The sequence below is a fragment of the Pelodiscus sinensis genome, chromosome 1 (assembly GCF_049634645.1).
Source record: "Pelodiscus sinensis isolate JC-2024 chromosome 1, ASM4963464v1, whole genome shotgun sequence".
NCBI classification, from domain to species: domain Eukaryota; kingdom Metazoa; phylum Chordata; order Testudines; family Trionychidae; genus Pelodiscus; species Pelodiscus sinensis.
The window spans coordinates 118,141,175-118,168,643 of NC_134711.1; the positions used below are offsets into that span (position 1 = coordinate 118,141,175).

At 43.0% G+C, this 27,469-nt stretch overlaps 1 protein-coding gene across 11 annotated transcripts in view; it reads left to right on the plus strand.

The window, feature by feature from the left end:
• Positions 1-27,469, plus strand: part of ABCC9 (ATP binding cassette subfamily C member 9) — a 132,149-nt gene that overhangs the window by 10,934 nt on the left and 93,746 nt on the right. For all 11 annotated transcript variants that reach the window (XM_075898383.1, XM_075898389.1, XM_075898363.1 and 8 more), the window contains 5 exons: positions 95-248; positions 5,230-5,371; positions 6,900-7,021; positions 9,116-9,282; positions 13,717-13,959. In XM_075898383.1, the coding sequence (XP_075754498.1) occupies positions 104-248; positions 5,230-5,371; positions 6,900-7,021; positions 9,116-9,282; positions 13,717-13,959 (819 nt within the window). In that variant the 5' untranslated portion in view covers positions 95-103. The remainder of the gene's footprint in view (positions 1-94; positions 249-5,229; positions 5,372-6,899; positions 7,022-9,115; positions 9,283-13,716; positions 13,960-27,469) is intronic.

Consider the following 27,469-nt stretch of genomic DNA (forward strand, 5'->3'; position numbering starts at 1 on the left):
TGCTTCTCTTTTGATTTTGTGTTTAGCTAAAAGAAATGGTGGTGCTATCTTGGGCTGTTTTACAATTTGTGTTTCTCTTGTGTTTTCTCTCTAGATTGAAGCAATGAAAGTCGCATTTTGTGGTAATGACAACACTTCTGCCTATAACGTCAGTGCTGGCGTCCTAAAAAATGTCTGCTTTGTGGATGCCCTCAACCTGGTTCCCCATGTCTTCCTGCTATTTATCACCTTTCCAATTTTGTTTATTGGTGAGTAATCAGCCACAGGCTCCTTATCCTGAAAGCAATCATGCATAAGCTTCAAGTCAAGCACTCAGACTTGTTTGCAGAAGTGGGGCTGAATTATTTTATAGGACTGGTGCATTCAGTTTAGACATTTCGCATTACTATAAGCATCATGAGGAAGAGATGGAAAGGAGATCCAGTCAAGAGAAGGTATGTGAAAGAGAGATTAATGCAGAGATGGGCCTGAACCAAAAGAAGTAATGTCAACCCTCTTTCATTGATGGGAATTTTAGGTATAAGGTCTGAAATTTACAGGATGGGCCACCTTTAATAGATGAAATCTAACTAGAAAATTCAAATCCAAATTCTCTCAAACTTTGGAAGAGTTTGTCTCCAGGTTTGAACTTGGCATCTTGAGTCTATTTCTATTTTTAGAAGATAAAAGTCAGGACAGGAGATCTATGCTTGAACTTTGGTGGAGTTTGGAACGATTTCAAAATTTACGTCTTGGGTCTGTATCTACGATAAATATTTGAAGCACTGCAGAAAAGGTAATTCATTCTCAAGCCAACATTTGTACACATGAATAAGAGATGGTAAATCGATCCCTAGAACAATTTCCATAATGCTGTGGTCCTCATTTACATGCTCTTCTTGTACACAGAGTCATTAATAGCTTGATGAGCTGTATCCCATTAGATTTTATAGCTGTGTCTTTACACCACTGATTATCATTAATGAGGCAAGTGAGATTGAAACAAAAAGTTTTAGAAGGTTGTCAAATAATGATGAAGAAAATGCATTGCAGAATCCTTCATCTAAGATTGAGAGACTTCAGAACTGCCAAAAATTAATTTAAACTGACTGTATCTCCTGCCAAATTCATGGGAAATGGCAGATCTGGTTCTTCATCTTCTTTTGCCATCATTTTAAATCTTTAAGTCAGGAATGGAAGTCTTTTCAAAAGATGTGCTTTTGTTTAACCACAAATTATTGGGCATGTTGCAGGAAATACTGGATGAATTTTAACATCCTGTATCATGCAGGAGGATTGACTAGATGATCATAATTGACCTTTCCATCCTTACTATCGGTGACTATTAACATTGTGGTAATTAAATATTTTCAATACCCACTGACTGCATTCCATCAAATGGCATGACTGCATAAGCTGCAGTTTTTTGTTTTATTTTCCGTTACTATGAAGAACAGCAGTTTGATTGGTTTTCATATATTGTGATATCTGAAGAATACAAAATTGTGTTGTGATCCTATCACAAGTTAAGGTGGGACAGACCAGATCAGGAGATAGAGAAGATTTAAAAAAATGTTTTGGTATAGAAGAAAATTACATTGGTGTATCAGTGAATGATGCTTTTCTTTTTGAGTCAGTATTGAGTCAATGCTCCAGTTTGGTGTTATAGGGAACATGATGATGGATTTAACATTGAAGTTATGAGATGTAAAAAGCAAGATTTTAACCAAAATTTATTCACTAAACATTACATTACATGGTTTGTAAAGGAAGGTTTTTAACTGTGATATCCTGGCCAAATTCCAGTTCAGAATTACATTCTGTCTTCAGTTCTTATCCTAGGCTACATCTACTACTGGCTTCTTGTGCCAGAACTTTTTGGGCAAGAGTTCTTGTGCAAGAGCGCATCCACACAAGAGATGCTTTTTCACAAGAGATGTGCTTTTGCACAAGAGTGTCCATGACAGTGTGGACGCTCTCTTGTGCAAGAAAGCTCTGATAGCCATTTTAGCCATAGGGTTTTCTTGTGCAAGAAACCCCTGTTCCTGACCACACTAGCCTTTTTGCTCAAGAGCTCTTGCTCAAAAAGGCTTATTCCTTGTGGGGAGAGGAATAACTCTTGTTCACAAAGACCTCTATTCTGATGATCTACTATAAATTTTCTTGCTTAAGAACGGGCTTGTAGTGTGGACGCCCTGCAAGTTTTTGTGCAAGAACAGCCATTCTTGCACAAGAAGCCTGCAGTGTTGTGCTCTGTTAGGCCCTGTCACGAGTTTCTGTACCTCTGCTGGCGGAGACGCCTTTTGGCTACCTGTTAAGATCAATTTTTGCTTGATCTGGTACCCCTTCTACCAGTTACTCATGCTGTGATACCCCCAACACTTTCTTCATGATTCAGGATGCTCTCTGTTTGTGACATGGTTCTCTGGCCAGGTCACTATATAGTTCTCCCCTTCTGGAGTAACAAGGTCTATCTGGATCCACTGCCTGGTTGATATCTCCAACAATTCTTTGCCACTTCCTAGTGGCTGGTAGGGAATCCAGGCCACCTTCTCTACTCAGTTCCATGCCAGGGACCCTAGAATGAACAGCCAATGTCTGCCCAGTGCTCCTCCTAACAGCTATTTCCCTTTGGCTTTTACCTATTGAGCCCCCTCAAGCTTTCTTTACTCCCAGTTCCTCTGGGTTTGGCCCTTATTTCTGGTTTAGTATCCCAGGGTTTTTCTTCCTCTTGGGTTTTCTCCTCACCAGCTCTCTGCTCTCAGAGGTGGCAGCCTCTCTCTCCTTGCAGCCTCCTTCTGCTCTTAACTTCCTGGTTTTATGCTAACCAGCTTGCTCCTGCCCTGCAGGGCTTCAAGTTCAGTGAAGCTTGGCTGTCCCTCCAGGTGTAGCCAGATACCATAACTGGTCTGTCCAGCCCACATTAACCCCTTCAGAGTCTGTGTGGGGAGCACATCTCATGACAGACCCCAGTTCAAGAAAGCACTTAAACATATTCTTAGTCTGCACAGAAGAACAGACTTAACTTCAAATGTTTGCTTAAGGCCCGTTGACATAAATGTTTACATCTAACAACAAGCTTAATTGAGTCTCAAACAGGGTTGCTTTCCTGAATTGGGGCCTTCTTCAAGAATTATTACTGTAGTGCCTAAGGGAACTTCTACACATCAGCGTTATTTTGGAATAACTGACATTATTTTGAAATAACAAGTGTGCGTCTACACAACGAGCCATTATTTTGAAATGTCTTACTCTGATTCCTGTAACCCTCATTTCATGAGGAGTAAGGAAAGTCGAAGGAAGAGTGTTCATTCTTCGACTTCCTGCTATGTAGACAGCGCCAAAAGCCAAATTAAGCCATTTCAACTTAATCTACGCAATTGACATAGCTGAAGTTGAATATCTTAATTTGACTTTTGCCCTGCTGTGTAGATGTGCCCTAAGAGTACTAATCATGGACTAGAGCCAGGGTGGCCAACCTTTGGCTCTGGAGCCACCTATTGCTCTTCTGAAGCGGATTCTTGCTCAGGCATTGACTCCGGGGCTGCAGCTACAGGTGCCGACTTTCCAGTGCTCAGCTCCTGGCTCCACCTCCTCCTCCAAACGTATTGTGCCCTCGCTCCTTCCCTCCCCCACAGAGCCTTCTGAGTGCCGTGAAACAGCTGATTGCAGTGGGCAAGAGGCACGGGGAAGGAAGAGGATGCTTTGATTGGTGAGGCTGCTTGTAGGCAAAAGATACTGGAGATGGGAGAGGAGGCTCCTGATGGGGACTGCTGACAAATTACTGTCTCTCTTTGGCAATGTACATTGGTAAACTGTGGCTCCTTCTCAGGTTCAGGTTGGCTACAGTTGGACTAGAGCCCTTGTGTGGTAGGTGCAGACACAGAACACAAAGAGAAGTGAATATGTTAGATGAAACAGTATTTCATTGCAGTTTAAGTTTGTAAAACCTGGGATCTTTCTAGATGAAAGAAGCTGCTTTAAGATATTGACATTATTTCAGGCAGTTCCAAGACACAGCTTCTCTCTGGAAAAAGAGCAGAGGTGAAACACAAGTTTCAGGTTGAGAACGTGGGATTATAACAAACTATACATCCAAATCTCTGCTCTTTAAGCATGCAAAGTGCCCATTTACTTCAATGGAATTTTTGCTAGCAGAGAGTGTATGATTTTTAATGTTTTGTTTCTTCCATTATTAAAAAGTTACGTGTAACTCCTTCAACAAAATCCATCCTTAGAAGTAAACAAAGAAATGACAATTGCCACAGGCAAAAGTTCTTGTGTATAGGAAATATTTCTGAATATTTTAATTTTGTGAACACAAAAAGCAAATGAAAGATGAGCCATGTGATTTATACGGCTGGCAAGGAAATATGAATGTATAATTAACACACATGGAAAGATGATTGGGAGGGAAAAAGAAAAGAGGCAGGGCATGGAGAAAGCCAGCTTAGAAGAGGAAAATTTCAGGAGCTTGCGCAGATGGCAGTGAAAGTAAAGAAAACATGGTCCAGCTAGAAAAGCTTTAGGGGACTAAGCTTCGAAGTACTCAAGTTGGAGATATTTGAGGCAAGTACAGTAAAACTCCAGTTGTCCAGCATCCAGTGGTCCGGCACTCCTGGTAGTCCGGCACCACCTGGAACCCAGAAGTGCTCCAGGCAGCCGGACAATTGGAGCTGTTCTGCCCCAGGCTTCCCTGAGTCAGCCGCTGATCAGTTTCAGCAGCAGCTGACTTGGGGAAGTCTGTGGGGCAGAGCAACTGGAGTTGGTCCCGCAACACCGAGGGGCGGCGCTATGGGACCAACTCAGCAGCACCCCAGCTGCTCTGTCCCGGGCTTCTCCAAGTCAGCCGCTGGTCAGTTTCAGCAGCGGCTGACTTGGGGACGCCTGGGGCAGAGCAGTTGGGGTGCTGCCGGGTTGGTCCTGCAGCGCTGCCCCTCCCCTCCCCACACCATACCCTAGACCCCTCATAGCCCCCCCTTCCGATAGTCCGGCATATCTGATAATCCGGCACCCCCTGGGTCCTAAAGGTGCCAGATTATTGGAAGTTTACTGTATTTTAAAGGAGAGGAAGGTGAATTGATTTATTTTATATGTTGATTGCTAATATTTGTAAATTCAGTATGGCCTGGTCTACACTTACCGGGAAATCAGTACTGTGGAGATAAATTACCTTGGGGGTCGATTTAGCAGGTCTAGTGAAGATTCACTGTATGATCTTTTAAAAATTATTTTGATTTGATTTTACAGGCTGGGGAAGCCAAAGCTCAAAAGTCCAGATTCATCACAACACATGGCTGCATTTTCCTGGACACAATCTACGGTGGATTCTGACATTCACCCTCCTGTTTGTACATGTCTGTGAAATAGCAGAGGGCATAGTTTCAGATACGTAAGTGAATGTGTCTGCTTCAGAGTCTAGCTAGTTGCATTAACAGTGTGACAGGTCTATTAATGAGGTCTAAAACATTTTCCTAAAAAGAAGGGCCGCTGCATAATAAACTTCCTAATTTTTTAAAGGGGTAAAGGTGAAGCAATTTTATTTAGCCCTTTATTATGTCCCCCCCCCTTGATACTATAGCATGAAAATGCTGACAACAGCTGAAAGTATTGCCTATGGACACAGAGTATTCTGTCTTTTAGAAAGTCATCAGTGTCTCTCAGCTAGAGTAGTAAAGGATTTAGAAATGCTCTTTCTTCTCTTTTAGGCCTCACCAATGATTAGGTCCCCTACCCTTTTACATTCCACTTTTTAGATTTATCCAGATCATACACTCTACTACCTTTGAACCTTTCTCAGGATATGTCTACATTGCAATGCTATTTTGGGATACTGGAGTAATCCGAAATAGCTATCCCGTGTCTTCACAGCAAGCCCATTATTTTGGACTCGCTATTCCAACATCTTTGTAAACCTCATTCTATGAGGAGTAAGGGACGTTTCGGAATAGCACTTTATTTTGAAATTTGGCACTGTGTAGACAGCGCCAAATGGCGAAATAAGCTATTTTGAAATAGCATCGAAATAAAATATGCTATTTGCATAGCTCAAATTGCATATTTTATTTCGAGTTATGGTGCTGTGTAGATGCACCCTAAGGGACTCAGCGGCTGATGCACCACTTTGTGGCTGGTGCAGCATGGCACTGATTTTTCTCTTTGTAGTCATGTAGACTGACCATCCAGGTCCAATGGACCCTTGAGGTAAGCAGTAGAGATCTGTCTTGCACTAGACCACTTGCTTCTTCCCAGTGCTGCTTCCCACATCAACCTGCCTTCTTCTTGGAAGGCTTGCTTCTGTTGCAGGGGTCAGCTTTATGTTAAGTCCCAGTTCCCCCACAGGGCCATCCTTAGGCACAGAATACACAGAAGAAAAATAGTAATGTTCATCACATTTTTAATTCAACTTTTTCAACAAAAAGCTTAATTGAAAAATTAATGTTAAAAACTGAGACTGGCTGTTTTGGAAGTTGGGGTGACATCCACTCACAGGGCTCATCTAGACTATGCCAAAGTTCTGAAAGAATTTGCATATCTTCTTCCGATCTCACTTTCGAAAGCAGAACTTTCAAAAGTGAAAGTAGTTGGGACACAGGTATTTTTGGCAACCCCCCCTTTTTCGAAAAGCTGTGTACACCTCATTTTTTGAGGAAGAGAGTCTTTTAAAAAAAGGTGGAGGTTTACCAAAAAAAAAAAAAAAGCATCCCAACTACTTTCACTTTTGAAATATCTTCACGGAATTTGCATATCTTCTTTCAAAACTTTGGAGTAGTCTAGACATAGCCATAGTGTCCCAATGCTGAGGATGGAGGACTTCAATCCATCTCAACACTCAATTCATATATATTCATAAAAAATGAAAGCGAAAAAAAGATACCAGATCCCATTGCATTTATACTGTATTTCCTGATTATTTTCAGACGAATGAATTCTCACCACCTGCATCTCTTCCTGCCAGCTATGATGGGATTTGTGGCTGCCACCACAGCTATTGTCTATTATCATAATATTGAAACATCTAACTTTCCAAAATTACTGCTTGGTAAGTTACTTTTAGTATTTTTGCTGTTTTTCAAAAAATCACTGATTTGTTCTTAATTTCTCAAAATGAACTTTCTGGCCCTAAAAAGATTTATGAAACTCATTAAAAGCCAACAAGAAATGTTCTGCTTAATTTTTTTGTTCTCTCTGGGCTGTATTATCGCATACTTGACTAGGAGGACTGGCGTATAATGAAAAATTGCCAATTACTGTGATTTTATCATGAATATTATAATGTGGCTTTTAAACACTGCTCTTGATTTCTGGGGGAAAAAATGACCCTTATTCAAAATGTCCACTATTTCCCAGTACTCATGAGCAGTGGGTGTGCTAGGTAGGGAAAGGCATTGACTTTCCATACCACCAGCCTGGTCCCACCCATCCTCTGCCCTCAGAATGCCTACTTTAGGCATCCTGGGAATGGAGTGCTGCTGCCCTGAAATGCTCGCCTACCCCATGATCCAGGAACAGGGAGGCTGGGGCTGCACACCCTTCTCATGCTCCAGGGCCAGGGAGGTTCGGGCCAAACACCGCCCGCCCTTCCTGTGCTCCAGGGCAGAGAGGCTGGGGCCACTTGACATCTACCCTCCATGCTCCCCAAGGAGGCTAAATCTGCATGCTAACCTGGGGGACTGGGGCTGCATGCTACTCCACCTCCCTGTGATCGGGTGGAGCCTGGGAAGAAGGGGTGGGGCTGGAGGTGGGGTTGGGAGATTGCCTCCTCCAGCCCTACTTCCACCCACTTCCTCGTACTTTCAATAGATCTCAGGCCAGGTCAGTTGACAACCATTACACTGCATCCTTTATAGGTGGCAGTGAGGTTGCTCAGAGTGAAGATGACTTCCATCTCCCATTGTTTGCAGCTGGACTGAAGTCAGGCCACTCTCCAGGCTGCCAGTTGTTTGCCATGTTCAGGAGCAGCCTGAGGTGGGCAACAGCAGCTGGCGCCCCAGGCAGAATGCGCGGTCAGCGCCCCCGCCTACACGGCCATCAATACGGTGACGTAATCATCGGGTGCCCTGAGCGCCCTGTGACGTCATCATTGGGCGCTGTTGAAGGCGGTGCCCTAGGCGACGGCCGAGTTGGCCTATAGTCATGGGCTGCCCCTGACCATGTTTGTTCTAGTCAGGAGACTCTGAAAGAAATCTCACAGCTCTGAGTCTCAGAGCCCAGTCAATTGATGTGGTCTCGTGTTATGGGGCTAAGATAGCAATGTAATGGTTCCCATTTGGGTTGGTTCTGATACACGCTGTGTGGATTAAAGATCCCAAGCTCCAGCCTAAGTGGGAATGTCTACACTGCTATTTTTAGCACCGTACCATGAACATCACACACAAACCTGCATTTGTAAATTGGGCTCTGAAACTTGCAGCCATGGTTTTTTGGTTTTGTTTTTTTCATTTTTTCATAGTGTTAAAATAAAGGAATTAGGTAGGTATTGCTGGAGACTGCCTCGGGGTTGTACATCCAACATTCCCTGTTGTTTTACAGTCTGAACTGACTACTCACACAGACTGAGGGGCAGATTATCAGTTAAACTTTACAGGCCACATTTTCACAAATGTCCTTTAAACGCACATCTGCAATTTTGTTCTCTTATGGTTCCATGCCCAAAAGGGACACTGTGTATTTGTTACGCTAGATATTCTTTATTTTACTCAAAGAAAATAACACTTAATTTTACTCAAAGAAAAATTTCCCTGACCTGAAATAGGTCTATTCAGCTGGATCTCTGTGCCTATGTGAAGCCACACAGAATTCAGGTTGGCTCTGACTGGATGCAGGGATCTGCCCAAGCAGATCCAATTGCAAAATCAGGGTCAAAGAAAGAAAAAAATGTGTCTGTGTAGGGCAAATTTCTTGCTTTGAAAGACCTTCCATCTTGAAAAGCCACACAACCCTGACCCCTACGTAGGGAGGGTAACAACCCATGAAACTGCTAGATTGGTCCATGGTAACTACAGCTGCACAGATGCAACACTCGCACAGTAATCTTAATTTGAGTGGCTGGATATAGATGTGACACTTTTGCGAGACTGATGTGGTTAAAACATACTTTCTTAAATGGATGTGGGTATGCTTGTTTGTTTCACAGCTCTCTTTCTTTACTGGATAATGGCATTTGTCACAAAAACCATCAAGCTCATCAGATACTGCGAGGATGGAGTGCCGCTCTCTCAACTGCGCTTCTGCATCACTGGAATCATGGTCATTCTCTATGGGCTGCTGATGGCTGTGGAGATCAACGTCATTCGAGTGAGGGTATGTGTTCATTTACCAGGCTTTGACAGGACAGACATCAGGGGTATTTGGAACAAACATCCTGCTCACATGGCCCAGTTGCCAGAATTAACCTCCTCTCCAGCTGAGCCCATATTTAACTTGAAGTATATTAGTAGTTCCACCAAAGTCAGTGGGGCCACTCACATGATGACAATTAAACATGCTTGCTGGATCAGAAACAAAATACAGGACTATGTAGCACTTTAAAGACTAACAAGATGGTTTATTAGGTGATGAGCTTTCGTGGGCCAGACCCACTTCCGCAGATCAAATAGTGGAAGAAAATAGTCACAACCATATATACCAAAGGATACAATTTTAAAAAAATTGAACACATATGAAAAGGACAAATCACATTTCAGAACAGAAGGGGAATGGGGGTGGTGAAGTGTCTGTGAGCTAATGGTATTAGAGGTGGGGAAAAGGTAAATGTCTGTGAGCTAATGGCATTAGAGGTGATAATTGGGGAAGCTATCTTTGTAATGGGTAAGATAGTTGGCGCCTTTGTTGAGACCGACACATAGAGTGTCGAATTTTAGAATGAATGACAGTTCAGAGGATTCCCATTCGAGTGCAGATTTAAAATGTTTTTGAAGTAGAATGCAGGTACTTAAGTCATTGAGACAGTGTCCTTTCTGGTTGAAATGGCAAGAAACTGGTTTTTCTTTGTGGTCATGTCTAATATCTGTTTTGTGGGCATTGATTCTTTGGCGAAGCGTCTGAGATGTTTGTCCAATGTACATAGCAGACGGACACTGTCGGCACATGATAACATAAATTATATTTCTGGATGAGCAGGAATATGTATTCTTGATCTTATAACTCACTTGGTTAGGTCCAATAATGGTATCAGCAGACTAACACGGCTACATTTCTATCACTTTGCTGGATCAGGACCTTAGTGTCAGTAAGGAATTGTCCTCTCACCATGGTGTTTTATTCTCCTTCTTCTGGTTCATTGGTTGGAATTTAGAGAGGTAATTGTATTGGGAACCGCTTGTTCTTTTCTCCACTTATTGTTTTTACTTTGTTTCTTCATATCTCTAACGCATTGGAAAGGTAAGATGGCAGTGCTTTCAAATAGAAAAGGTGGGTGAAGTAGTGTCTTTTATTGGTCCAACTTCTGCTGGTGGGAGAGACAAGTTTTCAAGCTTACAGAGAATTCCTCTTCAGGAAGAGTGCTTTTTCAGGGCAAAGGAAGCTGAGCTCTGTATTATGAGGGGAATGAGTAACTTCCCACAAATCCTCTTCTCTGATTGAGTAATGGGGCCTTAGGGGACCCTTCATAAATGCATTTGTGGGACAGGATTTTTCTATATTTTGCTTTCAAAGTGCAAGGAAGTGGGGTGAGGATGCACAATTAAAGGAAATTATCACATGGATGTCTGTAACACACACTAGAGCACTTTCTTGCAGCCCTGGAGCAGGCCTGATGATGGGAGGGAGGCAAAGGGAACAGTTGCTTTGGGGCCTGGCAATTCAAAAGGGCCCTAGGGCTCCTGGTGACCACCACTACTACTGTGGATGGTGGCCAGAGCCACAGGCCCTTTAAATCACCGCTGGAGCCACACATGGCGTGCTCCATGCGGCTCTGAGGGCTGGGGTCACCACAGTCAGGATGGAATGGAGAGCTGACTGCCCCCTGGTACCACACCTTCTGGGAGCATGGCGCCACCCCCCCTCCCTTGCCCAGGGTCTCGTGAAGACTGTCAGCCTCCCTGCACTGGAGGGTCCTGGTACAGCCACCTTTAAAGCTGTGCGATTTCAGTGTCCAGCAAAACTATCTGGTGTAACTACTTATTTTAATTTGTCTCTTTCTGAGCTGCATACAATTAGGTGTGTCTAGACTACATGGCTCCGTCAACGGAGCCAAGTAGATAAGTTTACTAGACATAGGAAAATGAAGCGGTGATTTAAATAATCGCCACTTCATTTACATCAAAATGGCTGCTGCGCTGTGCCAATCAGCTGTTTGGTGGCACAGCATAGTAGTATGGACGCACCGTGGTCAACAAGGGAAGCTCTTGTCGACTGCTCCGTTATGCCTCGTGAAATGAGGTTTACCAGAGCGGTTGACAAAGGCTTCCCTTTTCGACCGCAGAGCATCCAGACTACTGCGCTGTGCCGCCAAATAGCTGATCGGCACAGCATGGTGGCCATTTTGATATAAATGATACGGCAATTATTTAAATAACCACTTCATTTTCCTATGTCTAGTAAACTCATCTACATGGCTCCGTCGACGGTCTCATGTCGTCTAGACATACCCTTTCATTGTAGGGAAGTAAGACATCTGGTGTCACAAGTGCAGGGATACAAGAAACAATTTTTAAAACTCACTAAAACATACCTTAGCTGGTTTGTCTGTACCTCAGTAGCTTGTACATGATGGTGTTGTGTAGGAAAAAGATTTTATGGGCATTGATTTAGGATGGCTTGCATTTAGGGTGTAAGCTCTTGGAGGCAGGAACTGTCTTTTTACTGTCTCTGTATATTGCCTAGAACAATGGAACCCCAATTCTGAGTTGGGTCTTTGCCATGTGTGACTAATTTGACCATCCCAAACTCATGCCCCTTACGCACCTTAGTTTACATTTAGAAACTTAAATATGTGGTCTGGTTTTCAAAAATAAAAAAACACTTAGGGTACGTCTAGACTACCGCGTTTTGTCGACGGAAGTTTTGTCGACAGATACAAGCTGCTTTGTCGACAGAACTCCGTAGTCTGGACGCAATGTTACAGGCAATAACACCTTCTGTCGACAGAGTTCTGTCGACAGAAGGTGTTATGCCTCGTAAAATGAGGTATACCAGCGTCGACAAAACTGCTGAGTTCTGTCGACGTTATGTCGACAGAACTCAGCGGTAGTGTAGAGGCTGGTATAGTTTTGTCGACAAAAGTCCACTTTTGTCGACAAAACTAGGTAGTCTAGACACACCCTTACTTAGGTGCCTAGATTTCACTGCTGATATAGGAGACAATGTATATACAAACTCACACACTAAATTGGTATTGATACAGCACAGATCGTATCACATCAATACAATATCAAGAGGTAGAGAGGTAAAATATATTTGCTGTATTGTGTATGTGTGTTTATTCTTTTCCGTGTTTATTCTTTTGTGTGTATATTCATATAAAGTATAATTTGAAACAGATAATCCAGGCATAGGGTTTTTTTAAATAGACATTTGAATTAGAGGTAGGTCTGAATGTTACAGGTTAGGTCTGTATCCATATTCCAGATTTCGCAGTGTTGTCAGTTACTGTCAAGACTCACCTGCACAGTAAAATAGTGTACAGAAACCTAGCGTGTGGTTCTGTGTCACACTAGTAAACTGCTTATGACCTGACAGTGTGAATTCTGCTACCCATGTGAAAAGGTGCACAGTGCATTTTGATGTATTTCTGTTTCAAACAAAAGTATATCAAAGCTCACTATGGGTGCATCTACACTGTACCCTTACCTCAAAATAAGCTATGTAATTTGCATATTTTATTTATTGGTAATGTCCAATAGCTTATAAGCATTTTGCATATCTTATTTTGAGGTAATTTCAAAGTAGCTTATTTTGAAATTTGATGCTGTTTACACAGCAACAAATTTCAAAATATGGCTCTATTCTGAAACGTCCCTTAACCCTCATGGAATGGGGTTTACAGGGATGTTGGAATAGCAAGCTCATTATATTTTAAAATAACTCCAAAATAGCTTTCCATAGATATAGCCTATGGAACCTCTAGGCTACGTCTACACTGGCATGAATTTCCAGAAATGCTTAAAACGGAATAGTTTTCGTTATAAGTATTTCCGGAAAAAGAGCGTCTACATTGGCAGGCTACTTTTCCGGAAAAGCCCTTTTTCCGGAAAAGCATCTGTGGCCAATGTAGACGCGCTTTTTCGGAAAAGAGCCCCGATCGTCATTTTCGCGATCGGGGCTTTTTTCCGGAAAAGACTACTGGGCTGTCTACACTGGCCCTTTTCCGGAACAGTGTTCTGGAATAAGGACTTATGCCCAAGCAGAAGCAGCGTAGCTTTTCCGGAATAGCGGCTGATTTTGTACAGTAGAGCGTCGTTGCTTTTCCGGAAATTCAAGGGCCAGTGTAGACAGCTCGCAGCTTATTCCGGAAAAGCGGCTGATTTTCTGGAATAAGTGGCCCAGTGTAGACACAGCCCTAGTGTGTGGCAGGAGGACTCGCACTGCTAGTTAGTATGTGTCAGACTAATGCCGCATAATCACACCCTAATGCAGCACAAGTCACCTTATTCACAAGCCTAAACCAGAGTGGAAATACCTCCAGCCATGGGAAAATTTCAAATGTGTGAATTTACACAATATAGTGTTACTGTAACTAAGAACTGCTGTGAAAGAAAACAATTGCTGAACATAAAATGTTTTTTTTCTCTGCAGAAGTATGTATTTTTTATGAACCCTCAGAAAGTAAAGCCACCCGAAGACCTGCAGGATCTGGGTGTGAGATTTCTTCAGCCATTTGTCAATTTGCTGTCAAAGGCAACTTATTGGTGGATGAATCCGCTTATTATATCGGCTCACAAGAAACCGATTGATCTGAAGGCAATTGGGAAGCTGCCAATAGCAATGCGAGCACTTACAAACTATGTTTGTCTGAAAGAAGCATATGAAGAGCAAAAGGTAAGCTGTGGTATCCATGTTACTATCCAATCTATACACTGTTAATATGGTAACTTCACTTCCATTAGGAAACCCTATTTTTAGGCATTTATGACTTAAATGAATTTGTTCCAAGATGAAACTTGGCTTATAATGTTTCAGTTCAAAACTACTGGGTTTTATTAAGTGAATTCTCAGTTTGGGATATTTGCCAGATTGACAGTTTTGGGAACTGAAGTCTGAGTGGACAAATCATTTGCTAGTTTTCATTTTAGAAGTCAGAGATTTCCCTCTAAGTCTTAAGGGTCCATGAAAGTGTTTTAAATTAAGAGACATCCTCCCCAGTTTCAACTAGAAACACCCTTCTTCACCCTTCTTCTGAACTTCTATAGAGTATGACTGTGCTCTGTGAAATAGCTACTGTCCCTTTCATAGAATCATAGTAATTTTTGACTGGAAGAGATCTCAATACGTCATCTAGTCCAGTCCCCTACCCTGAGGCAAGATTGTATATTAACATTTCCATAGAATATGTGCATAATTGAGTGCATTCTTTACCTGCTAAAAAACTATACCTGTGTTATATAAACTGATTTCAGAATCTTTGGGATAAATTCTGGCTTTTCCATGTAAAGATGCACTGAGAGGAAAGTACAAGGGATACTTTGGACCGAAACTCTTTGCCCAGGGTAGCCTCCCAACGCCACATTCCCAAAGTAGCCTCTACCCTGGCTCAGTCCAAGTTGCACATGCACCTTTCTGCTTGCTCCAAGGCCTAAGCATTCTTGCCCACAGATGGGTGTTTCCAGGTGCAGTTAAGACAATTGCGAGCCTCACCAGTTTGTACACATGGGTGCATGCATGTGCATATACAAAGGGGAGAACACACATATCATGTTTTAATCACCTTCCTAAACACACTGGCTGTGTCTACATTGGCATCTCTTTCCGGAAAAGGGATGCTAATGAGACACTTCAGAATTGCAAATCCTCTTCTGCTCTTCTGCTGCTATCCAGCTTGTTCTTGAAATTCCATTCTAAACTGCTGCATTGCATGCCAACTTGTTTACACAGTGGCTGTGTCTACATTGGCATCCCTTTCCGGAAAAGGGATGCTAATGAGACACTTCGGAATTGCAAATCCGCAGGGGATTTAAATATCCCCCGCGGCATTTGCATTTACATGGCTGCCGCTTTTTTCCGGCTCGGGGTTTTTGCCGGAGAAAAGCGCCAGTCTAGACGCGATTTTCCAGAAAATAAGCCCTTAAAAGTAGGAATAAGGGATCTTCCGGAAAAGGGCTTATTTTCCGGAAAATCACGTCTAGACTGGCGCTTTTCTCCGGCAAAAACTCCGAGCCGGAAAAAAGCGGCAGCCATGTAAATGCAAATGCCGCGGGGGATATTTAAATCCCCTGCAGATTTGCAATTCCGAAGTGTCTCATTAGCATCCCTTTTCCGGAAAGGGATGCCAATGTAGACACAGCCACTGTGTAAACAAGTTGGCATGCAATGCAGCAGTTTAGAATGGAATTTCAAGAACAAGCTGGATAGCAGCAGAAGAGCTGCTCTCCCTTGTAGCAGAAATTGCCTTAAGAAAATATGGATGTTTTCCCTGGGGGATATTATTTAGTACCCTAGCTTATATTTACTATATTTAAGACAGCTTTTCTTTACCAATCTGCATGTATTTGATTAATAATGAGCCAGAGAGCCAAATTCTCTGCTTGTATAAATGGATAAAACTGCACTGCGCCAAGGAATGGTGCCTATTTGTATGAGCTGAAAAAGTTGTCCTTTAGTGCAAGACTTTATAATGGGAACAATTGTGCACATACATTTGTGTGTATTGCAAAGTTGCACCTTCAATGTGCCCTGTGATGTCAGTTTGCCTCTTGTATTCTTTGGCCAAATCTGGCTTTAGGAGTTGCTTTACCATCTCATCTGGGCAAATCACCTTCAAGATTATGACCTCTTCTGAGGCCCATGTTCATGTACTAGTGAAACAGAAATATAGAGACCATTAAATCTTCAGACCCAGTTGGGCTCTACAACCCATTCCTCTACCTCACAGGTGACCCTGTGCTTTACTGAGACACCTAGAATCCTGTGCCACACTCTACCCCGCTGACTCAGTCTGGCACAGTTGTCCACGTTCCCAGGGTTTCAAGTAGGCTTTTATTCCTCAGTCTTTGGGCTCACCTGAGAATCAGACTAGCTGCTTCTTTCCCTCTGCATGGTTCTATCAGGCCCCTTTCCAGAGAGAGAACTCACTGCATCCTGTCCCCTAGCCTAGTCCTCATCTGACTTGCACTGTCCCCTTTTAAGTCCGTGCTCTGCCTTCCCCAAATGCAATCAGTGAGGCTACTAGTACTCTTGAGTTCCCTCGATCCTTCTGTGCCTATGCGGCATTTACTCCATGCCATGGTGTGCCAGACTGATGTATGCGTATACTTGATAAGCATTCACAAATAAGTATTTGGATGCTGTGTAGTCACTCACATGCCTTACTGGTTATCTGCACTCACAAGCAGCAGATTCTTGGTACACACTGAATATTTGTATTCGTAAGTTATGGATGCACAAATATATGAATAATACATGAGCTTGATTTTTTTTTTAAAATTACCAACTTCATTTAGCTTTTCCTCCTCTTGTTTTCCAGAATTGTTTAAAGTGTATATACTGCCTTAGATTCAACCGCTGTCATGCTACTATCAGGCTCCATGACTGGTGCTTCTGCACCCTAAAACTAACTGATCCTCCATGGTTAACATTAAATTACACCCAAGTGACGTAATCTGAGAAATAGCTTATGGTGATCCAGTGGCACTTAGTTCAGCTTCTCACCAACAAAGGAAATGTTTTGCTTTTGTGTGGACTTGATTTAGAGAATGGCAGAAGATTTAGGAAACTTCTTCAGGTTAAAATATATCATAGCATGTGATCTAAACAAATATGTTATGTCATTGTTTATGCCAGCATTTTATACTTTACTAGATGCGGTTGGCTGTTAATCTTTCCCAGCTGGTGAGCAGAGTCCCTGAGATATATTGGATTAAGTTGAGCTGCCTCCTTGCTAAAACTGGATATAGCTGAGCTTGTGTGCATTCCAAAACTGTGCTTAATGAAGGAGTCTGTTGTTCCCTGTACCATTTCATCACACCTTGATGGAAGATACTAAACATAAGGCCAGCAATGTTCCTTGCTGTAAAGTATGTGGCTGTACCTACCCTGGCAAGATTTTGCGCAAAAGTGGCTGCTTTTGCGCAAAATCTTGCCTCCTGTCTACACTGGCCGCGAGTATTTGCACAAGAACACTGACGTTCTAATGTATAAAATCAGTGCTTCTTGCGCAAATACTCTGACACTCCCGCTCAGGGATAAGCCCTCTTGCGCAAGTATTCTTGTGTAAGAGGCCAGTGTAGACAGGCAATGTTAATTTCTTGCACAAGAAAGCCCAATGGCTAAAATGGCCATCGGAGCTTTCTTACGCAAGAGAGCATCTACACTGGCATGGATGCTTTTGCGCAAAAGCACATACCAGTGTAGACGCTCTCTTGTGCAAATACTTTTAATGGAAAAACTTTTCCGTTAAAAGTATTTGCTCAAAACCATGGCAGTGTAGATGCAGCCTGTGTGAATTACACAGCTACCTGAATCTTTATTTCTATTCTTTCAAGACAGGAATTAAAACCAGCCATGACTTACTCTGTCTAAGCACAAAACTAGAGAGCTGATGCAGATTGAGTTTTAAATGCCCATTCCCTGAAAATCTCAGCCTCACAACACATTTCTCAAACATTACAGGAGAAGAGACTTTTGGAGCCTCACTGACCATTAGGTTTTTCCAGTTTTACACTGAACTCCATAGAATTACACCAGTGTAAAACTGCAGTGACACAATGATGACCAGGTCTGTGAACTTCAAGTGGAGTGTTTTCTTATTCCCATTGAGATCAGTGGGCCAATTCTTGAGGTCCTTACTCAATATTTACTCAGATAAAATTCTCATTGAGTCCTGTATTGGGGAATTTTGCCTAATTAAACACCGGAGCAGTTATTCTTTATGAAGAATTTGCATTCACAAACGTAGTCCCTTTTTGCGTTCACAAATTAGCCTTATTTTTAATGAATTTATTAACCGCTTGAGACTATTCAATAAATAGTTTGCTCAAACATATTTCTGGCCATGGGAAATTCACCACAGTTGCTATGAGTACTTATTCTTTGTAATTCAATATTTGAGTTGTGTAGCTGGTCACCTAAATCATATGGCATTATTTTTCGTGATTCTAAAATTTCCGAAGTAACTGGATGATATGTTACTAAAAAAGCTAACAATACCAAGTTGTGGCTCTGGCTGCATCCTGTGTGAATACGCAGCAGTTGTCTAAATTCATAAATATTGTGAAGAGGTAGACGGTAATTTTCCTACCAGCCTGTTTGTAAATTCAGTCTTTCAGCGTAGATGATGCACAAATGGGAAGAATTTATTTTTTAATCTACTATGAGAATATGTAAAAAATATTTGTGTGATTCACTATAGAAAAATAGGAATAGTAGGATTCTGCTTTGTAAATGGCTTTGTTCTGTTGATTAAAAGAGTTAATAGAGAATTAGATATTATTATCATTTCATGAAGTTAAATTAAACATTAGACATAGATTATATAAATTAGAACTGGTTGAAATTCAGAATTTCCATTCTAGGAAAAATTCTGACATTTTGGGAAAAATAATTGTTCTGAACCAGAACAAAATTAAAATTTTGAAATTTTCCAATAAATGAAATTTCCAGCTTTTTTGTTTGGTAACTGGAATGTTTAGCGTCAATATTGAATGCTTTATTTTATTATTTTTATTTTTTATTTTTTGTTTTAATTGTATGTGAAATTTGTATATTTTACTAGAAGATTTACCTGACATTGTCCGGGTGCTTGTGGGGGCTCTCAGGACAGAGTATGGTGGGTGCTGGAGTCAGGGCAAGAGGTGGAGGGTACAGGAGTCAGTCCAGGGGATTGGGTTTGGGTGAGTCAGGGTTGAGACTTTGGCCACTAGCTTGCCCAGCCAGCAGATCTTGGGGGTCAGACAGAGTAATGAGGGCCATGTTTGCTACCCACCCACCTCCACCCCCCGTGGTCTTTCTGAAGTATAACTGTCCCTTTTATCAGAGCCCTATCTTTCTGTTTGATGTGGAACAATCATATTCCAAGCATGGCACAACCAAAGCCTTATCTTGCTTTTCAATTATGATAAGAGGAAGCTGCATAGCAGATTTGGTGGTCCTAGCTCTTGCCGTTTAGGAGGAGCTCTTGAACAAATGGACTCATAGATGAACGGATGGACACACAATTCTAAAATAGTGTATGATGTTATATTGTATTATATTATATTATCCCACAATGAATGTTGTCATAATTGACACTTCAGTAGAATATTTATATTCTGATGAATAAATATTTTCTGATATAAATATTTTTCTGAAAATTTTTGAACAGATTCAGTATAGACAGTCACACAAGCATGTATTTTGTAACCTTTCTGGTTAGCATGATATTTAATCTGAAATACACTGTCTTATAACTGTGCTTAAAACTACATGTTTTGTTAGTCTAATGTGCTTCCAGACCTTTTATTGTTTTTTAAGTTTATCCTGTACAGACTAACTCAGCTACCCCCGGACGCTTAAAAGATAAAGTATTCCACGTCAAATTCCAGCCCTAGATACTACAAGATAAGCAGTGATGCACATTGTACATCTTGTATTAGAATTATGTTTGTATGGCCCTGTATATCCCCTGGTGAGTCCTCCCAGCTACTATTAGTGTCAGTGGGGATTTCAGTGTAGATCAAGAATAGCCTACTCCATAATGCTGAAATGCAACCAAAATCTCACAGCCACCTTTTTGATCTGAGATTCTCTGTGTGGGAATTCATTGTCACATACCTTAACAAAATTTTGCTACCGTTCCTTTTGTACATATAATCAATTTTTTCAAGCAATGCATGCCTCCTGTATAACACAGTCCATGATGAAGACATAGGGATTAAGTTAGAATCATTCCCTCAGCCAAAAGCATTTACAACTGGCCTTTTTCATTTTCACTTAAAATTTTTTGAATAGAGGTGCAGACAGACAGACCCCTTTAGAAATCTTAGACTAAGTCTGAGGACACCTAATGTCCCAAAAAGCATGTTAATCAGCTACATAAATTAACATAAAGTAATTCATCCATTAAGCAGTTTATCACAGATTTTAAAGAGACATAAACAATGAAATTATTTCACCCAAGATTCATCTAAATTTTAATATTCATTTTTGATCTCTGAATCAACAGCTATAGTGACAGACAGGAACTGTTCGTTTACATGGTTAGCAGCTATCAATAAACACACACAATTAGTATTATTTTTAACTTCTAAGAACATAGATTTGCATTTCAAAGTTCTAGCATATCTAGCATTGAATGGACCTAATTAACATGTACTGTATTTTCTAACATGTATTAGTTAGCCTGCAGATGCTTAGCACTTTCTCGCCATGGGTCATACTTGGAATAGAATTTGTTGCAATTATATAATCAGATAACAGTACAGTGGGTGACATGACTTCATAAGTAGACCCAAGAATTCTGCATCAAATCCAGCCATTGAGTGATCTTCCAAGGAGCCCAATACAGAGGGCAGTCCAATGATGGAGGTGTTTGTAAAGGCTCCCTAGTCAGCAGGTGGGGCACTGCTGACTCTCTAGAGTGCCCACAAATCTGTGAGGCACACCTTGGCCTCACCATTTGCCAAGCGACAGTTTATAAGGCCCAGCCCTGGGACAGGGCAGGTGGACAGACAAGGGGTTAACACAAATAGTTCAATAGTTCACAGTTTAAGGTGCAGCCCTGGGTCAGAGTGACAAGTGTCTATTACCAGTTGTTCAGCAGTTAAAGCTCCAGCTGGGTTCCAGCAGGGCAGGGGTCGAGTCTCCACAAAGCGGCGGATGTAGGGCGGGGCGAGTGAGGCGGCTGCTCCAGGCCCTGCGTTTCAAGAGGCCCAGCACATGCGCTGTGGCACCATGGTGCATGCGTCATGTCAAAGGGGGGCCCCGTGAAATTGTGCTGCCCTGGGCCCCGCAAAACCCTCATCCACCCCTGAGACCACAATGCATTGCCCACCCAACCTCCATGTCCTCAGCTGCCTTCAGGTTGGTTATCCCTGGGCCACTTTCCAACCCCCTTGCAGGCCTACCAGATTCTGGAGACGCTCCAGGAGATCCTCGGGCTACAGAGGTGCTGGCAGGGTGTCCATAGGGTCAGTCAGGGGACCAGGTGGGCCAGCCCAGTCATCGGTGCCCAGCACGGATCCAGGAGGGGTCAGCGTGTATGCAGGTGGCAGCTGATGTATCAGCAGTCTGAGTCAGGGCTCTGGGGTTAGCAGGGGTCCGGGCAGCCCAACCCAGTTCTCTGGCTGAGGCCTTCTCTGTGGGAGCCGGGGCCAGGCGTCTGCTCAGCTTGGCTGCCCGGCTCTGACTGAGCCCGTGGCTTTTATAGTCCTAGACCCGCCCTCTGGCTTCCTGTGGGCGGGACTAGATTCAGCTGGACCTGCCCACAAAGGAGTCATAGAGGGTGCTTCCTCTTCCGGGTCAGTAGGCAGCCATGTTGCTGTCCCAGGCTCACTACAGTGTCAAAGGTAGGAATAATCTAAGCAAGTTCCATGCTTAGGAGGAAAAATCAGGGGCATTATTTAAAATAGCAACAACAACAAAAACAAACAAAAAATATTAAAACTTGTAACTGTGCATATATGAATAAATATTTTTCTATTGCTGTTATCCTTCTCTGTGTTCAACACATTTCCCTTTCCCCACACTGCTTGTTACCCTAGCTCATTGTGTCACCTAGGAAGTTAGATTATAAGGAGTCCAGTCCCACAATAGAATCCTCACAAACAGCTTCCTGTCCGATGAGGAGTACCATTCACTTCAATGGGCTCTGCAAAGTCCCTGGACTTCAGTACATTTTTCATGGGCTCAGAGATACTCTCGGATAGACCTGCGTGAAAGATTGGTCCTAAGGGCAGGTCTTCACTCGCTGCGTTGGAGATTGATGTCCACCTGTCCCTCTGTGCTCCCGACATAGGTTGCCCACTAGCTGCACCACAAGATCCATCGCTCATACTACTGGGACCTACTTACCATGGCTGGAACAGCAAGCTAGTTCATCAGATAGCTAAGAATTCTGGTTATGTTCTGGCTTGCAACTGAGTGTATGTGATAAGTGTTGTGTATTGGTTGTAGATATAGATTTTGTTATAGTAACTGAGTTACGTCACTGGGGTCAGCCCAGCTGGTTTGGGCTTGTTCTAGTTAGTTCTGTGCTATGCAATAAAATGGACACTTGCAACTACTCAAACTCTCTGTATTTCCACTGATTTCTTCCTATACTGTGAAACTCCCCACAACATAACAAATGGCAACGAAGGTGGGATACCTGTGCTGCCTCCAGCAACAAAAGAAGTAAAAGTCAATGTAAGAAAACAAACTTTTTTTTTGGCTGTTCTGGAACGTGGAGGTAAGAACTGGCTGCTACACTGTGCAAACTGAAACTAAATTCACGGAACCCAGAGACTGAAAAAGAAAAAAAAAATGGGGGGAAGGGGGATTTGGAATGCAGCAGCCATGGCTACACTTACAGGGTCACTGGGACCTTTTGAGGAGACTATAGAGCAATGGCACGTATATACTGAGCGTTTTGAACTTTTTGTTATTGCAAATGACAAAGAAGACAAGAAGTGATGAAGGGGCTAAGACCTACTCTTTGCTACGCAGTTTGCTGCTACCTGTTAATCCAGAGACCAAATCTTACAGTGACATTGTGGAAATCCTGGGGTCACATTATACTCCAAAACCATTGGTAATTGCAGAAAGGTACAGGTTCCATAACAGAGACCAAAAAGAAAGTGAAACAATTGTTCAATTTGTAGCAAATTTGAAAAAGCTTGCTGAACACTGTGAATTTAAGTAGATGTTAAATGATGCCATACGTGACAGGTTAGTGTGTGGCCTGCACAGTGAAGCTATACGGAGGCGTCTGTTAACAGAAGCTCAACTCACCCTACAGAAGGCCATTGATATTACGGTCTCCATGGAACTGGCCACACAGGAGGTGCAATACCTTAGTGCACTCCCTACGGTGCATAAAATGTCCCAAGAACCTACCCATAAAACAGTGGGGAGTCAGGAATGTTATCGCTTTGGTAAGCCAGGTCACCGTGCATCAGAATGCTGGTGTAAGAACCTAGTGTGTGTGTCGACAGTGTGAAAAAAAAGGACACATTGAGCGTGCCTGCAGACAAAAGAAAAAAAAGGCCTGTAGTCTGGCAGAACAAAAAGGAAAATCTGCATCCCATCGAGCAGATGCCTGATGATCAAAGGGACACCCTGTCTGAAGAAGAAGTGCCCTGCTATGTTTTGTCTTTGGAAGTGGGCTCCCATGAATACTGGGTAACCCCACTGTTGGATGGCAAACCTGTACGCATGGAAGTGGACACTGGTGCAGCAGTTTCATTGGTCTCAGACACGGTGTATAAGGAAAAGCTGAAGCATCTTCCACTTAAGGCAACAAAGATCATTCTGAAGACATATATGGGAGAAGCAGTACGTCTATTGGGCACTACTGATGTTAAGGTGGAACTAAATGGACAGACTGTGTAATTACCGCTGTTTGTGGTGAAAGGCCATTACCAGGGGTGGCCCATGAGTATAAGCCACCCCCTCAAAATGTTAGTCAACTTCACTCATTTCTAGGACTATTGAACTATTATGGAAGGTTTATTTCACAGCTAGCCACACTATTAAAACCACTTCATGAGTTCCTTGGCCAGAACAAGGTCTGGAAATGGACTGATAGACCTGTGACGTTGCATTTAACAAGACTAAATGTGCATTGCTAAATGCAGAGGTCCTGACACATTTTGATCCATCCTTACCTGTACAGTTGGCTTGTGGTGCCTCCCCATATAGAGTGGGAACGGTCTTGTCACACATTATGCCTTCAGGAGAGGAGAAACCAATTGCTTTTGCTTCAAGCACCTTAAGCAAGGCTGAAACAAACTATGTGCAAATTGAACATGAAGCATTGGGAATCGTTTTTGGGATTCGGAAATTTCAATTTCATCAATACCTGTTTGGATGGAAGTTTACACTTCTCACTGACCATCAACCTTGATGGCAATTTTTCGTCCACACATAAGTATTCCACCATTGGCTGCTAGTCGTATGCAACGACGGGCATTGTGGCTTTCAGGACACACATATGAGATCAGATATCAGAAATCTGATATCAGATATCAGATATCATGGCAATGCAGATGGTTTCTCTAGGCTGCCTTTGCCAGTCAAACATCAAGATAGTGGCCAGAAGGAAATCTTCTACTTTGAACAGGTAGAGAACATGCCCATCACTGCTGCACAAGTTAAGAGAGTAACTTGTGTTGACCCAATTCTGTCCCAAGTTATGGACCTAGTGATGCATGGAACATCTCTACGGAATTCTCAGGTCTCACCTGACCTTGTCCCCTACATGTCCAGGAAAATATAGTTATCAACCCATTTGGGGTGCTTGTTATGGGGAATACGTGTCATTATTCCAAAAATACAGAGACAACAGATGTTAGAGCAGCTGCATCCAGGTCTCTGTGGAATGGTGCACCTGAAAGAAATTGCACAAAGCTATTTTTGGTGGCCTGGCTTGGACAGTGACATTGAAGAGAAGATAAGAGCTTGTATTTCTTGCCAAGGTGTGAGGAATGCACCTCAATTGGCACCTCTACACCTATGGGACTGGCCTGAAAAACCATGGCAACGTATTCATGTTGATTTTGCTGGCCCATTTGAAGGTAGCATGTTATTGGTGGTAGTAGATGCTCATTCCAAATGGCCAGAAGTCTGGATAACGCCTTCCACTACAGCTGAGAGTACTAGCCAAAAACTATGGGGAATCTTTTGTCATTTTGGTCTTCCTGAACAATTTGTGAGTGACAATGGTCCACACTTTGTCTCTCAGGAGTTTGGAAATTTTATGAAAGCAAACGGGATCCATCACATCACTTCAGCACCATATCACCCAGTCACATATGAATTGGCTGAAAGGTTTGTCCAGACAATGAAACAAGCTTTGAAATTGGCTAGAGGACATTCACTCATACAAAAGAGTCTGGACACCTTCTTACTATCCTACAGAAACACTCCTCAGGCTACCACCAAAGTCTCCCCAGCTTTTCTAATGATGGAACGTCAGCTACGCACTTTCTTTGATTTGCTGAAACCTTCAGAACTGCAACAAATTGTCCAACATCAGCAGCAAGGTCAAGTCATCAGGCGTGCATCCAGGGCCATAGATTGAACCTTTAGTCCTGGACAGCCAGTTTTGGCTCGGAACTATGCTCCTGGAACTAAATGGGTCCCTGCCACTATTACTTTTCAAACAGGACCTGTTTTCTCTACTGTCCAGACTGTGAAGGATCTCATCTGGCAGCAGCATGTAGATCAGTTATTGACAGGTTATTCCTGCTCCCAGACACATCTCCAGTTGAGTTGCTCGTCCTTCCCACTGCTGGTGAGCTACCGTGTCAAGAATCACCTGCTCCTGACTCTCCTCCTCCGTCACCACCTGTGGCAAACATACACCCACTCCCTGAGCAGGCTGATCTAACAGCCTCACCTGTTCATACTTCAGGTTTCCCAGCCCAGTGTCAGGCCTGCACCCATAACACCATCGGGAGCAAGAACGCCAGACGTCTGCCATAATGCACCTAGAGAAAGGAGTCCTCCTCAACGGCTAGACCTTTAGTTGAGATTAACTCACAGATGGGACAAAAGAATCCCCAGGGTTAGCTGGGAACTTGAGGTGGTCTGCCCTCATTTCATAGTTAGTTTTTGTTTTCTTAAGGGGACGTTTTTATTAAGGAGGGAGGAATATGTTGTGCATTGGGTTGTAGATATAGATCTTGTTGTTATAGTAACTGAGTTAGGTCACAGGGTCAGCCCAGCTGGTTTGGGCTTGTTCTAGTTAGTTCTGTGCTACGCAATAAAATGGACACTTGCAACTACTCAAGCTCTCTGTATTTCCATTGATTTCTTCCTATACTGTGAAACTTCCCATGACATAACAATAAAGAGAGTGCTTTTTTAACTAGCAACCTTGTACCAGGCCTAAGATATACACTAACAATGGTAGCCGTTGTGCTTTGCATGCCTTCCAGTGGAAAGCATGGCCTTTATCACATCCCCCACACCAGCAGAGAGGCTACTGCAGAGGAAAAGGTGGAAAAGGGGAATATATGGTAATGTGTTCCATGAGATATCAGAACACCTCCGGGACAGCTGATACAGAGCTCACAGCCTGGAGGATTTCATTATCTGAAAAACTGGACATGGGCATGGGGAGCCAGACAGCATCCTGGGAGCATGTGTGTGCCATGCAGGATGAGGTGTTGCTGATTATGAAGGACCAATCAGCCATGTTGAGGGGGTCTGATTGAGCTCAGAGAAAAGCATCTTGAGGCTAGCCTCCCTCTGCAGCCCCTGCACAATAGCCTGCAAACTAGGGGTAGATGAGAGTGCCGCAGGGCCCAGGGCAGCGCCGCAGGGCCCCGGGCAGCACAATTTTGCGGGGGCCCCCCCTTTGACATGGCGCATGCGCCGTGGTGCCACGGTGCATATGCGGGGCCTCTGGAAGCGCAGGGCCTGGGGCAGCCACCTCACTTGCCCTGCCGTAAATCTGCCGCTGCTGCAAACATCCACCTGTTCCCAGTTCCCCTCCCTCAAACATTCCAGGATTTGTGTGGGGGAGGTGCAGTATCCCTTCCACTGAACGTCATGGGCAGGTAATATTAAGAAAAGGTGGCCATATGGAGCCCTTTGATGAGTAAGATTTCTGTGCTTTCAAGGACAAGCTGAACTTGGTTTCTCCCTTCCTAATTTTATCATGTCATTTGCCCAAGGTTAAATTATTGTTCTGGTTTTTCTGTTTCTTTATGTTTGCTCAATAAAAGTTGATGTTTCAAGAAAGAAATATTCTTGATCTATTCCAATCGTAGGGATTGGGGGGGGGAGGGAGAGACTGAGGGAAGCTGCTGAAATGAAGGGGATGGTATGGGAAGGCACAGTGCAGATAAGCTGTGCACATTACTGGGTCTCATTACTGAAATGGGTTTTCAAAGCCTCGTGAAGTAGCAGAGCATCTCGCTGGGCTCTCCCTATGACCCTGGCTAGTCAAAATGTAGCTGCCAGCCTGTCTACCTCCACACCTCACTCCTGAGGAAACTTCTCTTCCTTTTCCCCAGAGATATTTCAGAGCAGATGGTGATAACAGTGGGGATGTTGCTTTCACTGAGGTAGAAGCTAGTAAACAAACTGCACCAGCAACTCTTTTAATGTCCAAAAGTGCATCCCACTCCATTCTGTCCTTGTTTAGCCTACTGTTGAACAGCTCCTTGCTGCTGTCCAGATGGCTGATATACAGCTTCATGAGCCATGGGAT